General features: G+C 34.9%; 1 protein-coding gene across 5 annotated transcripts in view; it reads left to right on the top strand.

The window, feature by feature from the left end:
• The window catches only part of DAZ1 (deleted in azoospermia 1), a 76525-nt gene that overhangs the window by 21354 nt on the left and 43076 nt on the right, over nt 1-12095 (top strand). For 2 of the 5 annotated variants that reach the window (XM_055377081.2, XM_055377082.2), the window contains 7 exons: nt 7351-7497; nt 7772-7863; nt 8424-8475; nt 8912-8975; nt 9065-9204; nt 10595-10666; nt 11410-11460. In XM_055377081.2, the coding sequence (XP_055233056.1) occupies nt 7351-7497; nt 7772-7863; nt 8424-8475; nt 8912-8975; nt 9065-9204; nt 10595-10666; nt 11410-11460 (618 nt within the window). The remainder of the gene's footprint in view (nt 1-7350; nt 7498-7771; nt 7864-8423; nt 8476-8911; nt 8976-9064; nt 9205-10594; nt 10667-11409; nt 11461-12095) is intronic. The other 3 variants (XM_055377084.2, XM_055377083.2, XM_055377085.2) reach the window with 2 other exon arrangements.

Raw genomic sequence — 12095 nt, 5'->3', positions numbered from 1 at the left:
TAGAATTAGCATAATGAAGACCTCTGTAGTATGTAGAAGTGATGAAATAATATTTTGACAGGAGGGTACTTAGCAGTAACTTTTCTGTAGAACAGTTTCTGAGATTTGGTGTTCCTGTCTTGGTTTCAGCATGAATTTTGATATCTTTGCTGTCAAAGAGCTGAAACATGCAGACTGTCTTTTGTGAATTTTGTAGAGATACAGAGTGAAATAAAAGCTTTACCCAATTCTTAGAGCGCAGAATTCCAATTGTGTTTTTATTTTAGCTTGCTGCTTCGTGATAAAGACTTCTCTGGGTCTCTTTTCAACGATACGAGTATATCTATGACCGATAATCGTATCTGTGGTAACAAATTCAAAGAATTAGTATCTTTGAGAGTTCCACGATGCCATTTGCAGAAAATTGGGAAAAAGGTGAGGATTTTCTATGTAGAAGGAACAACAAGAACTTCAGGGATTAGAAACCTAAAGTACTTCTTTTTTCTATTCTGTTTCTTTCGTTATATTAACCAAGGAGCCAGCATGAGAAGTACTTCAATATTGTGTATCTCATGTGTTTTTGAAAGAGTACAGGAATATTTGAATAATTTTGGTTTCCTTTTTTTTTTTTTTCGAGTTGCCACCACAGTGGCCTGTTGGGGAGCAAAGGAGTTAACGCTGTACCTCAGATAAAGTGAATGCGCCGAACCTATACTCCCTGTTCTTTCTTGATTTTTTTTCTATGTGATATACGCCTATAAAATTTTTAAATCGTTCTTTGTATTAATGTGGCACATTTTGTTACTTTCTTTTTAACCCAATTTTAAACTCCTATGGGAGCAACAGTGCCTTTTTCTCTGTCAGGTTTTTGCGTGCTTAAGGAATGGCTCGTACACATAATGATAAGAATTCAGTAACTTTTTGATAGACTATACACTCCATGAAAGGTAGTACTAATAGTGGCTTTAGAATGAGCATGTATCTGCCTGGAATCTGCCTCTGGCTTTACCCTTGGTAAAAAAAAAAAAAAAAAAAGTGTTCAAGAGAAACAGGAATGTTTTGCTATTAATTACTCTTAAATAAGAGTAGGAAGAAAAAAGAGTATTACCTCTAAAACACCCGAACTGCTTTCCCCCCACATAACTAGTTCCGAAAATATTTGAAAGCAGCTGTCTTCGTGTGTCTGCCTAGTTTGTTCTTCCCGAAGGTTAGCAATTCATCCAGCTGTTCTTTACTTGCAATGATTTCCAGATATCTCCCCATATAGATTGCTGACTTCTGGATATATTCTGGTTCTGGAATGGGTAGATTTCTGATGTGTTTTACTATATTTATAAATCCTGTGAGTTTCGGGCATGTGATTTCTCTGATGCTGGTTACCTTGATATTTAAAGTAGGATTTGACATACTCTGTCACTTACTGGGGATAAGTAACGTTTATTTTCTTTTTCGTTTGTTTTATTGATGTCTTAGTTTAAAAGACATTTTCTTTGATGGAAAATAAAGTAACAAAATAGTGGTGAAATAGTTCTTCAGTGTCTCTCATTCGTTGACGTTTTCCATGTGCTTGAAACAGGTAGGGTATACCTCTGCTTCTTTTTTGTCCTCTGAACGATGGCTAGAAAGAAAGCCCTGTTTCTCACATTCACTGTGAGCCATTACGTAATCTGGGTGTATTCATGTGTGATGCTACGTATAGTTTTCAATCAGTAAGTACTTATTGAAACGTGGAAGACATCATACTGTCTCTTTTCCAGCTGTGGATCATATACTGCCCTTAGTTTTTTGAAATGAAGTACAGAAAAAGCCGTAACATTTGTAGGAGAACTTCATATTACCCCATAATATTGTCAAATAGAAAACCCTTTAGAAGTATTTTAACAAAGAAATAGCAAATGGATTAATTTTACTTACAATTGAAGTCTGTCTTAATAGAGCCTTATCACCAGCGTAAGAAATAACTTCTGGGCGGGCATAAGTACACAGTATAAATAAGGTAAACTTGTCTGGTGAAATAGTCCCTTCTTTTGTCATTTGTCTGTTCCCCTTCCCCAGCCTAAGGGCCTCACTTGACAGAATATTTTTTCTTCATAAAATCAGTCACTCATTTAGAATACTGCAATGCTGTATATAGAAAAGTAATGTTTTAAAACTTTTTCATATTGGGAATAGTATTTGTAATTAACAAAATGTTTTACCGTATTCATTCATTCTTACTGTAAACTTTATTTATAGGCACACACTACTTATCCAAATTCAGCAGTTCACGGCATCACTAGATATCATTTGCCTGTATATAATTATCAGGTAATTTAAGAGGGAGTAAAATGATTTACTTTCAGATATTATTGAGCCCTTTGTTTATACAAATTGCTTGAATAGTTTGCCATTTTAAAGAAGTGAAATGTACCTAAAATTTAAGACAACACTTCAAATTAGTCTAGAATGAAGGCCTCTGTATTATTTAGAAGTAATTGAGTAATATTTTGACAGGAATGTACTTAGCAAAAACTTTACTGTAGAATAGTTTTTTGAGATTTGGTGTCCCCTTCTATATTGTAGCATTTTTTTTTATCTTTGCTGTCAAATAGCCGAAACATCCAGACTGACTTTTATCAATTTTTTAGAGAGACAGAGTGAAATAAAATTATTACCCACTTTTTAGAGCACAGAATTAAATAAATTAAATAAAATATTTTTATTTTAGCTGGCTGCTTCACAATAGTAGTCCTCTGTGTCTCTTTTCATAGATATGACTGTGTATATGACCCATGATCATATCTATGGTAATACATTCAAAGAACTAATATCCTTGAGATTTCCACAATACCAACCCCAGAAAATTGGGAAAAAGTTGAGGTTTTACCTATAGAAGTAACAAGAAGAACGTCAGGGATTAGAAACTTGAAGTAATTCTTTTTTCCATTCTGTTTCTTTTATTATAATAACAAATTAAAGGAGCAAGCGTATGTACTTCAATATTGTGTTATCTCATGTGTTTTTGAAAATGTGAAGGAATATTTGAATGATTTTTGTTTCCTGTCTCTACTAAAAATACAAAAAAATTAGCCAGGCATGGTGGCGCACACTTGTAATCCCAACTACTCGGGAGGCTGAGGCAGCAGAATCACGTGATCCTGGGACGCAGATTGCTGTGAGCTGAGATTGTGCTGCTGCACTCCAGCCTAGGCGGCAAAGAGAGACTCAGTCTCAAAAAGAACAATGCTGTGAATATCTTTGTGTAAATATCTTGGCACGCTTGTACTATTAATTTCTTGAGATGAATTGCTATAAGTGGAATTGCTAGGTGAAAGCACTTTGCCCCTTGTATAACAATTTTATAATGAATTCTCCTTTTTATTATACTGGTGAGTATCCCCACTTATCAAATTATGATACATCTTTTCCGAAGTACTCTTGGTAAATCACATATTAGTATTTTCTCACTGATGGTGTGTAGAGTGCTCTCTTTTCCACACCCATTCCAGTGAAAGTTATTAGTATTTTTAAATTGTCAGCCTAATAGCTGGAAAATATTACATTATGTTGATGTGCACTTTTAAAAATCATCATTGACGTTGATCATTGACCTTTAGCTTTTAAAATTACCTTTTTAATTTTATTTTTCTTACTGATTCATAAGAATACTTTGTATTAGTATTCGCTTTTGTCATACGTAGTGGAAAACATATGTAGGAGTAATAAGGAGGTGCCCTGGTGCCCTTACCTCATTCCTACTTTCAATTGAGTTGACTCAACTATTTCACTTGTAAGCTTGATGATAGGGTAGAATGAGATTGATAGAAAATAAGATTCCTCTACCTCTATTTTACTTGGGTTTTTAAAATTTTAAATTATGAGTGCTGTATTTTATCAAATAATTTTCAGTGATGAGCTAAAGTAATGTATCCTGCGAATGGAGTATTCTTGCATTCCCAATATAAACTTAGACTCTTTATATACTGCTGGAATTTTGCATTTGTGTTGAGGGCAGGGATGGATCATCTGGATGAGGCTTTGTTACCTATATGCTTTTAGCTTTGTAAAACGCGTTGAGAAATACTTTCTTCCTCATTGAAAATAGAGTTTCTGCATAGCATTCTTCTATTATCTGTGGCCGCAACCCATTTTTCAGGCCTCATGTATACTTTTGCTTTCTTGCGTTTTCTTGCTTTGTTTTGCCAGGATTGTTTATTGCTTGAATTTCATCCTCCCCACGCACCACTCCCCGAGAATCTGCTCTTTGATTTGCTTAAGGTTTTGATTCTGATGTTCACGTCGTATTTTCTTGATTTTATCACTCTCTTTATTTGCTCCTCTTCTATTGCTGTGAATGTAACTTTGCTGACTACAAATGATAGGCTTTTTCCTGGTCAGTTTATATAAGTATCAGTTTGCTTACAGGTTGAGATAGTAATTGAATTAGGTAATACTGGCAAGGGAGCTGACATGCCAGGAGTTTAAATAACGATGATTTTTTTTTTGCAGCTTTTAGCTGTCGTTGTCACTTGGTTGTCCACATGTAACAAGGAATGTATTTGCCCTATGTAGCAGTGAGAGTTGCGTGTATGATGGTGTTGAAGCTCACCCCTGTTTACTATTGCAACATTTCTCATTTGAAAATTCAACAACTCACTTGAAGATACGGTTAAGAAAATTACTTCTTTAATGCAGTTTGTTTTCAGGATGCCATTGACGGTTACGATGGTACTTTCTTTAAAATTAAACTTTTGCTTATCCGAAGCATTCATTTATATTTTTGGCCGTAGTTTAAAACCAACCAAAGATTGTCTGCTGATTGTGGATTTTTATATATACATTATATAATTATGTATAAATACACAGTCGGAATTGAACAATCCCTGCTACTCGAGCCATGGTAAAAGTGAAGTACATTGCAGAAAACGAAGTACATGGCTTACCTTGTTAGCTTTGAGCGCCACCTGCTGGCTGAGGACTAGGACATGATCATTACTTCCTTAATTTAAAATATTATGACGCTATTAAAGAGATTCAGTGAATTTTATATGTACGATTCCAGTTAAGCAGGCAGCTGGTTTGTAAGATCCAAGCTAAAGTCAAACTTCTTAATAATATCAAATGCCTTTTTTCCTCTTTACCAAACTACGGTTATTTCGAGTATCCAAATGAGTATGAGAATCAGAAGTGACACCAGAGATCTTTTCCAGCCATTCGTTTTCAAGCAAGGAAACTGAAACTGAGGTCATGAAAAGATTTACTTTAGTGAGCGATGGAAATCAGGTTCTTCCCAAAGAGGAATTTTCCTCTTCAATTCTTGTGGCACGGTGACAAGGTTTCTTAACCAGACCCTTTTCAAATTGTGCACCAAATAATTCCTTATTGTAGGAGGCTGTCTTTACATTGTAGGATGTGCAGTAGTATGCCTGGCCTTCGACCCATCAGATTCCAGGAATACATCTCAGTTGTGACAGCCAATCTCTAAACGTCGCTAAATGCCCCTGGGGCTCAAAAATCTTGCCCAGTTGAGAATCAGTGCATTTCCATAACCTCTCATAATCTGACACAGTTTTCTGCCAGATGTTACATTTCTAAATTAAAATACATCCAAACACTATGGTGCAGAGACAATACTGTAATATAGCTTGGTTTATCAAAGAAAAACATACCCAAAGTTCATCCACAAATCAAGGGGGAGTTGAAAAGGAGAAAAAGAAACTACAAGAATTTCAGAATTTGTTTTGTTTTGTTTTATTCTGTTTGGGATTTCTGAATGAACTGAGAAGGAATTGGTAAATTGTCTATAGGGAAGGGAAATCTAGTCAGGTTCCCAATGGTTCAAGATAATGCAGCTTAATGTCATTTGGAAAAAACAATAATGTAAGACATTTTTAGAAAGGAAAAACTTTAAAAAGAGTGTTTTAAATTTTTCTTCCACATCATTGTCATGAAAAAACGCTGTTAAAGGAAAGAATTAGGAATTAGTTACAAACCCAAAATAGAAAGCACAAGCAGGAAAGAAAAGAGAAACGCAGTAACCTCAGCTTTGGTTGATTTGACAATTTAGATTTCATCTCTAGTAAAGCTGTGTAGAATCAGTAACTTCTAGCCTCTAATTAACAAAGCAGGAACTCTCTTATTAACTTCTGTAACATTACTGTGTTGTTCAAAAAGATACACAGTTTCTTTCATCTTTTGTTTTCTTTCAGACAGGTGTATATGTATAATGGCTTTCTGTTTTGCAGCTTTTTGTACTTACCTTTTATAGTCAACAGCACTTCACCAATGATTTTTAAATTAATGATGTGTCATAGTTTCCTGATGTGTCAATTAGTTCTTAATTAAATTTTTTTCAAAATAAGTCAGCTAAATAGTGAAGCCAAAAGAGAAACTTGAAAACAAATCGGCTGAAAATAAATTCAAATAACAGGACACTAACTTACATTGGCAAACCACTTGTACCACTTTATACGTACAAAGTGAATTCACAGATGTGATCTCATGTCATTCTCCAAGCAGTTTGCCCACAGATACATAGCTGGCAAGTAGGTGGCTTATAACCACTTACCTGTAAGGGACATAAACCTAGATCTCCTGACTGAATTAATTTTTGTTTCACTATGCTATATTGTTTCTCCAACGTATATATTACTTACGAATACTACTTCAGAAAATTTTACATTAACCTTAGAGTCTACTGTGGAAAGAATAAAGACAGTTCTGATCAGAAGCTAGAAAATTAGTGAGTTATATGTATGTGTTTTTTTATCTGAAAATAAAGATGGTATCATTTATATCAGCCCACTGTGAAAATCAGAATTATCAGTCAGACTGATTTCGTGTTACTGAGGTAGAAAAGTGTTATTTCAAAAGATGCTTCGAACACCCTAGCGTTAGGGAAGAGGATTGTAACAAATTGGGTTAAAACGTTGAGGCTTATTTTCTTTTTGGTGGGGCTTTTTTTTTTTTTTTTTTTTTTAAGATTTATCTTTAGTCTACTCAGTAAAGTGAAAAGTTGTTTATGAATATAGAACAGGATGATTTTAATAACTTTAATTTTTACACATCTAAACTCTCTAGTTTTGGGTGTCTTTTTTAACTGCTTCACATAGTACTTTCACAAATACTAAATGGGTATTCTTCCACAGCATTATACAAGACTCGGCGATGAGCGGCACTAGGTTTAAGAAAGTACCGTATCCTTCGGTTAAAATTCCATGCTGATGTACTCTGATTGGTTTAAATCCTGAGCCTGAACTGAGCTGCACTGGTGACTAATTTACAATGAAAGTAATTTATATAAAATATACTTAAAATACAAAAATGGTATTTCACATTATGTATGGGTTTTGCCTGCATACGTAATTATGATGTCTACTTTCCAAATTACAGTCTTCTGCAAATCCTGAGACTCCAAACTCAACCATCTCCAGAGAGGCCAGCACCCAGTCTTCATCAGCTGCAGCTAGCCAAGGCTGGGTGTTACCAGAAGGCAAAATCGTGCCCAACACTGTTTTTGTTGGTGGAATTGATGATAGGGTATTGTATTCATACCTCATTTTTACCTTAAAATACATCATGAACAATGGGATTTGGGCCCTGTTACAAACTTAAATTTTTTTTTGTACTTCCTGGAGGTTTAGAATTGCTTTTAGGTTTGACCCATAGGTACTAAAAATATCTTTGACAAAGGGCTGCTGGTCATTCGGGGACAAATGGGGGAGAAATTTCCACCTCATGGTAGTAAAATTGTAGTAAAGTTGAAATTTTTGAATGCTGAATTTTTACTCTGACGTTCAATTCTTTTCCATAGACGGATGCAACTGAGATTAGAAGCTTCTTTGGTAGATACGGTTCAGTGAAAGAAGTGAAGATAATCACCAATCGAACTGGTGTGTCCAAAGGGTGAGTAATTTTATCAAAAATATCTGAACTCCAGTCACCCATTCTATAGGTGTCAGACAAGACTTCAGAACTGATATTCGGACCCTTGTATAAATGAAATATTCTGCAGTGTTAATTTCTTTCACGTAGGGGATAAAAGGCTATTACCAGTTCTTTTATTTAACCATTTTTCTGATGTTTGTTTTTAAATGTCTCCAGTTTCTATTTCATACAGATGAGTTAATCAGTTTTCTCAAACAATTGTTTTCTTCATACACTGCACAGCATCTTAAATTTTAACCACCTTGTCTTAGACAGTAAGTTAAATTCAGGTTCACAGATATGAATTCTTTGTTAATCAATAAAGTTTTCACACTGCCCTAATCCTAGCACATTTTGACATAGTTCTGCTAAAGAAAAAGTAATATTTGTAGAGGATCTGTCATGTACTTCTCAGCAGATACTTATCATGGTATATTATTCGTCTTTTGTCATGATCACTTCTGTATATAGTATAGTAGAAGGTCTGAACCATGTACTGTATGATGGTGATTTTATGCTTCGTTTATCTGCCTTTATAGCTATGGATTTGTTTCGTTTGTTAATGACGTGGATGTCCAGAAGATAGTAGAAGTAAGTAATCTAATAGAAAAATCTCTTATTTATCTTATTGATACAACGTTTAGTGTCAGTGATATACTCGGACTTGTGTAAAATTGGGAGGGAGACACACTTCCTGTTCATAATCCAAACTGAGAGTAACCTCACATAGCTTGTTTGATCCTGTTTATTTTTGACTGGACACCTAGGTTCATGAACTACAGACAGGAAGGGTTGGAGACAGGGTGATGGAAAGTTTTTGATCAACTTTCACTTGATGCCTCTTGACACTGATTAGAGTAGTAAGGGTAAGTAAGGTAGCTTCGTGATGACAAATTTTAATTTGGTGCGTAGTTGTCCCCGATCTTCTATGATGATAGGTACTTTAGAGGACTTCAGGTGTTTACCCAAGTCTTGGAAGCTAAGACTTGAAAATTGATTCTAGTTTTGTTAACGGTTCTATTTTCAGTCACAGATACATTTCCATGGTAAAAAGCTGAAGCTGGGCCCTGCAATCAGGAAACAAAAGTTATGTGAGTAGGAAAAGAAATTGTTCTTTTTTGACCCGTGTAGCTTTTCAAATAACTGAAAATAGGCTTTTTTCTTCTTGCTTTTTAAAAAGGTGCTCGTCGTGTGCAGCCAGGTCCTTTGGTGTCTAATCCGCCTCCTCCGCCACAGTTTCAGAACGTCTGGCAGAATCCAAACACTGAAACCTACCTGCAGCCCCTAATCACGCTGAATCCTATAACTCAGCACGTTCAGGTAAGAACTGCTTATGTTCCTGTTCTCTTGCTTATTGTAGTCATCCTTCCCTCTGTGGAATTGTATCTACACTTTCCATAGTAAGTGGTAGTAGAATCCCTGTTTGAACAGTGTGAGTAATGGGAAATCTGTTACTTTTGTTAGAAATTTCTTATTCTTCGTGTTCGTCATTTGAGCTAAGAATCTTCTATATACTTGGCGAAGCTTTCGCTTAGAAATGACCTCTGTAGACACATGAACAAATCTCTTCCTATCTCTTCCTTTTTCACCTCATATAACTAGTTCCTAAAGTATTTGGAAGCAGCCCTCCTTATGTGTCTGCCTAGTTTATTGTTCTCTAAGGTTAGCAGTTAACCCAGCTATTCTTTACTTGCAATGATTTCCAGATGCCTCCTCATATAAATTGCTGACTTCTGGATATATTCTGGTTCTGGGATGGGTAGATTTCTGATCTCTTTTGCTCTATCTAGAAATCCCTTGAGTTTCTGGCATGTAATTTCTCTGATGCTGGTTGCTTTGATATTTAAAGTAGGATTTGACGTACTCTTGTCACTTATGGGTGATAAATAATGTTTATTTTGTTCTTCGTTCATTTTATTTATGTGTTACTTTAAAAGAGATTATCTTCGATGGAAAATAAAGTAACCAAATAGTAGTGAAATAGTTCTTCAGTGTCTCTCGTTTGTTGACATTTTCCATGTACTTGAAACGTGTAGGGTACACCTCTTCTTTTTCCTTCTCTGAGCAATGGCTAGAAGAAAAGCCCTACTTGTTTGTAGCATTTACTGTGAGCCATTACTGAATGTGGGTGTATTCATGAATGCTGCTACCTGTATGTTTTTAATCAGTAAGTATTTATTGAAACGTAGAAGACATTATACTGTCTGTTTTCCTGTTGTGGCTTATATACTGCCCTTAATTTGTGGAAATTAAGTACAGAGTAAGCCGTAACATCTGCCGAAGAACTACAGTATTACCCTATGATATTGTGAAATAACAAAGTCGAGAAGTATTTTGCCAAAGAAATAGCAAGTGTATTAATTTAACTTATGTTGAAATGTATCTTAATAGAGCCTTATCACCAGTGTAAGAAATAACTTCTGGGTGGGCATTAAGTACACAGTATAAATAAGGTAAACTTTGGCCGGTGCAACAGTCACTTCTTTTGTCATTTGTCTCTTCCCCCTCCCCGCCCAAAGGGTAGCACTTGACAGAGAATGTTTATTTCTTCATAAAGTCAGTCATTTAGAATTCTGCATTGCTGTATATAGAAAAATAATTACTGTTTTAAAGTTTTTCGTATTTTATTATTTTGGGAATGATATTTCTTTCTAAATAAAGAAAATGTTTTACCGTATTAATCCATTCTTTCTGTAAACTTTATTTTCAGGCTTATTCTGCTTATCCACATTCACCAGGTCAGGTCATCACTGGATATCAGTTGCTTGTATATAATTATCAGGTAATTGAAGAGGGAGTAAAATGATTTACTTCCAGCTACTATTGAGGCCTTCAACTTGCTTATACAAATTGCTTGAATAGGTTGTCGTTTTAAACTAGTGAAATGTACCTAAAATTTAAGAAATCACTTAGAATTAGTGTAATGAGGACCTCTGTTTTATTTAGAAGTGATGAAATAAGATTTTGACTGGAGGGTACTTAGCAATAACTTTTCCATAGAACAATTTCTGAGATTTGGTGTTCCCTTCTTTGTTTCAGCATGTATTTTGTTATCTTTGCTGTCAAAGAGCTGACACATCCAGACTGACTTGCATGAATCTTGTAGAGATACAGAGTGAAATAAAAGCTTTACCGAATTCTTAGAGCACAGAATTTCAATTGTATTTTTATTTTAGCTTGCTGCTTCATGATAGTAGTAGTTCTCTGGGTCTCTTTTCAACGGTACAACTATTATCTGTGACCCATAATTGTATCTGTGGTAACAAATTCAAAGAATTAATATCTTTGAGGGTTCCACAATTCTATTTCCAGAAAATTGGGAAAAGGGTGAGGTTTTCTGTGTAGAAGTAACAACAAGAACTTTGGGGATTAGAAACCTAAAGTACTTCTTTTTTCTATTCTGTTTCTTTTATTATAACAAAGGAGCCGTCATGATAAATACTCCAATATTATGTAACTCCTGTGTTTTTGAAAATGTGTAGGAGTATTTAAATAATTTTGGTTACTTTTTTTTATTTATTTAAGATTCCACTGCACTGGCCTGTTGGGGCGCAAAGGAGTTATGTTGTTCCTCCGGTAAAGCGAATTAGTGAAACATATACTTGCTCTTCTTTCTTGATTTTTTGTGTGGCATATATGCCTATAAATATGTTTAATGATTCTTTATATTGATGTGTTAACGTTTTGTTACTTTCTTTTTAACCCAATTATAATCTCCCGTGGGAGCAACAGTGCCTTTTTCTCTCTCAGGTTTTTGTATGCTTAAGCAATGGCTTCTCCACATAATGACAAGTGTTCAGTTACTTGTCGATAGATTATTTAATCTAAGAAAGGTAGTCCTAATGTGGCTTTATCTAAGAAAGGTAGTATTAATTTGGCTTTAGAATAGCATGTATCTGATGAGACTCTGCATCTGGATGTACCAACCATAAAACATTTCATAAAGAGAAACAGAAATGTTCTGCTGTTAATTACTCTTAAATAAGAATAGGATTAAAAAGAGTATTACCTCTATAACACCTGAGCTGCTTTCCCCCATATAACTAAAATATTTGAAAGCAGTTCTCCTCATGTGTCTGCCTGCTTTATTCTTCTCTAAGTTTAGCAGTTAATCCAGCTATTCTTTATTTGAAATGATTTCCAGATGCCTCTGCATATTAAATTGCTGACTTCCAGATATATTCTGGTTCTGGAATGGGTAGATTTCTGAT

This window comes from Gorilla gorilla, chromosome Y (assembly GCF_029281585.2).
Source record: "Gorilla gorilla gorilla isolate KB3781 chromosome Y, NHGRI_mGorGor1-v2.1_pri, whole genome shotgun sequence".
Taxonomy (NCBI): Eukaryota; Metazoa; Chordata; class Mammalia; order Primates; family Hominidae; genus Gorilla; species Gorilla gorilla.
Note: the sequence above shows the minus strand (reverse complement) of the source record. Positions and strands in the feature narration are given on the sequence as shown.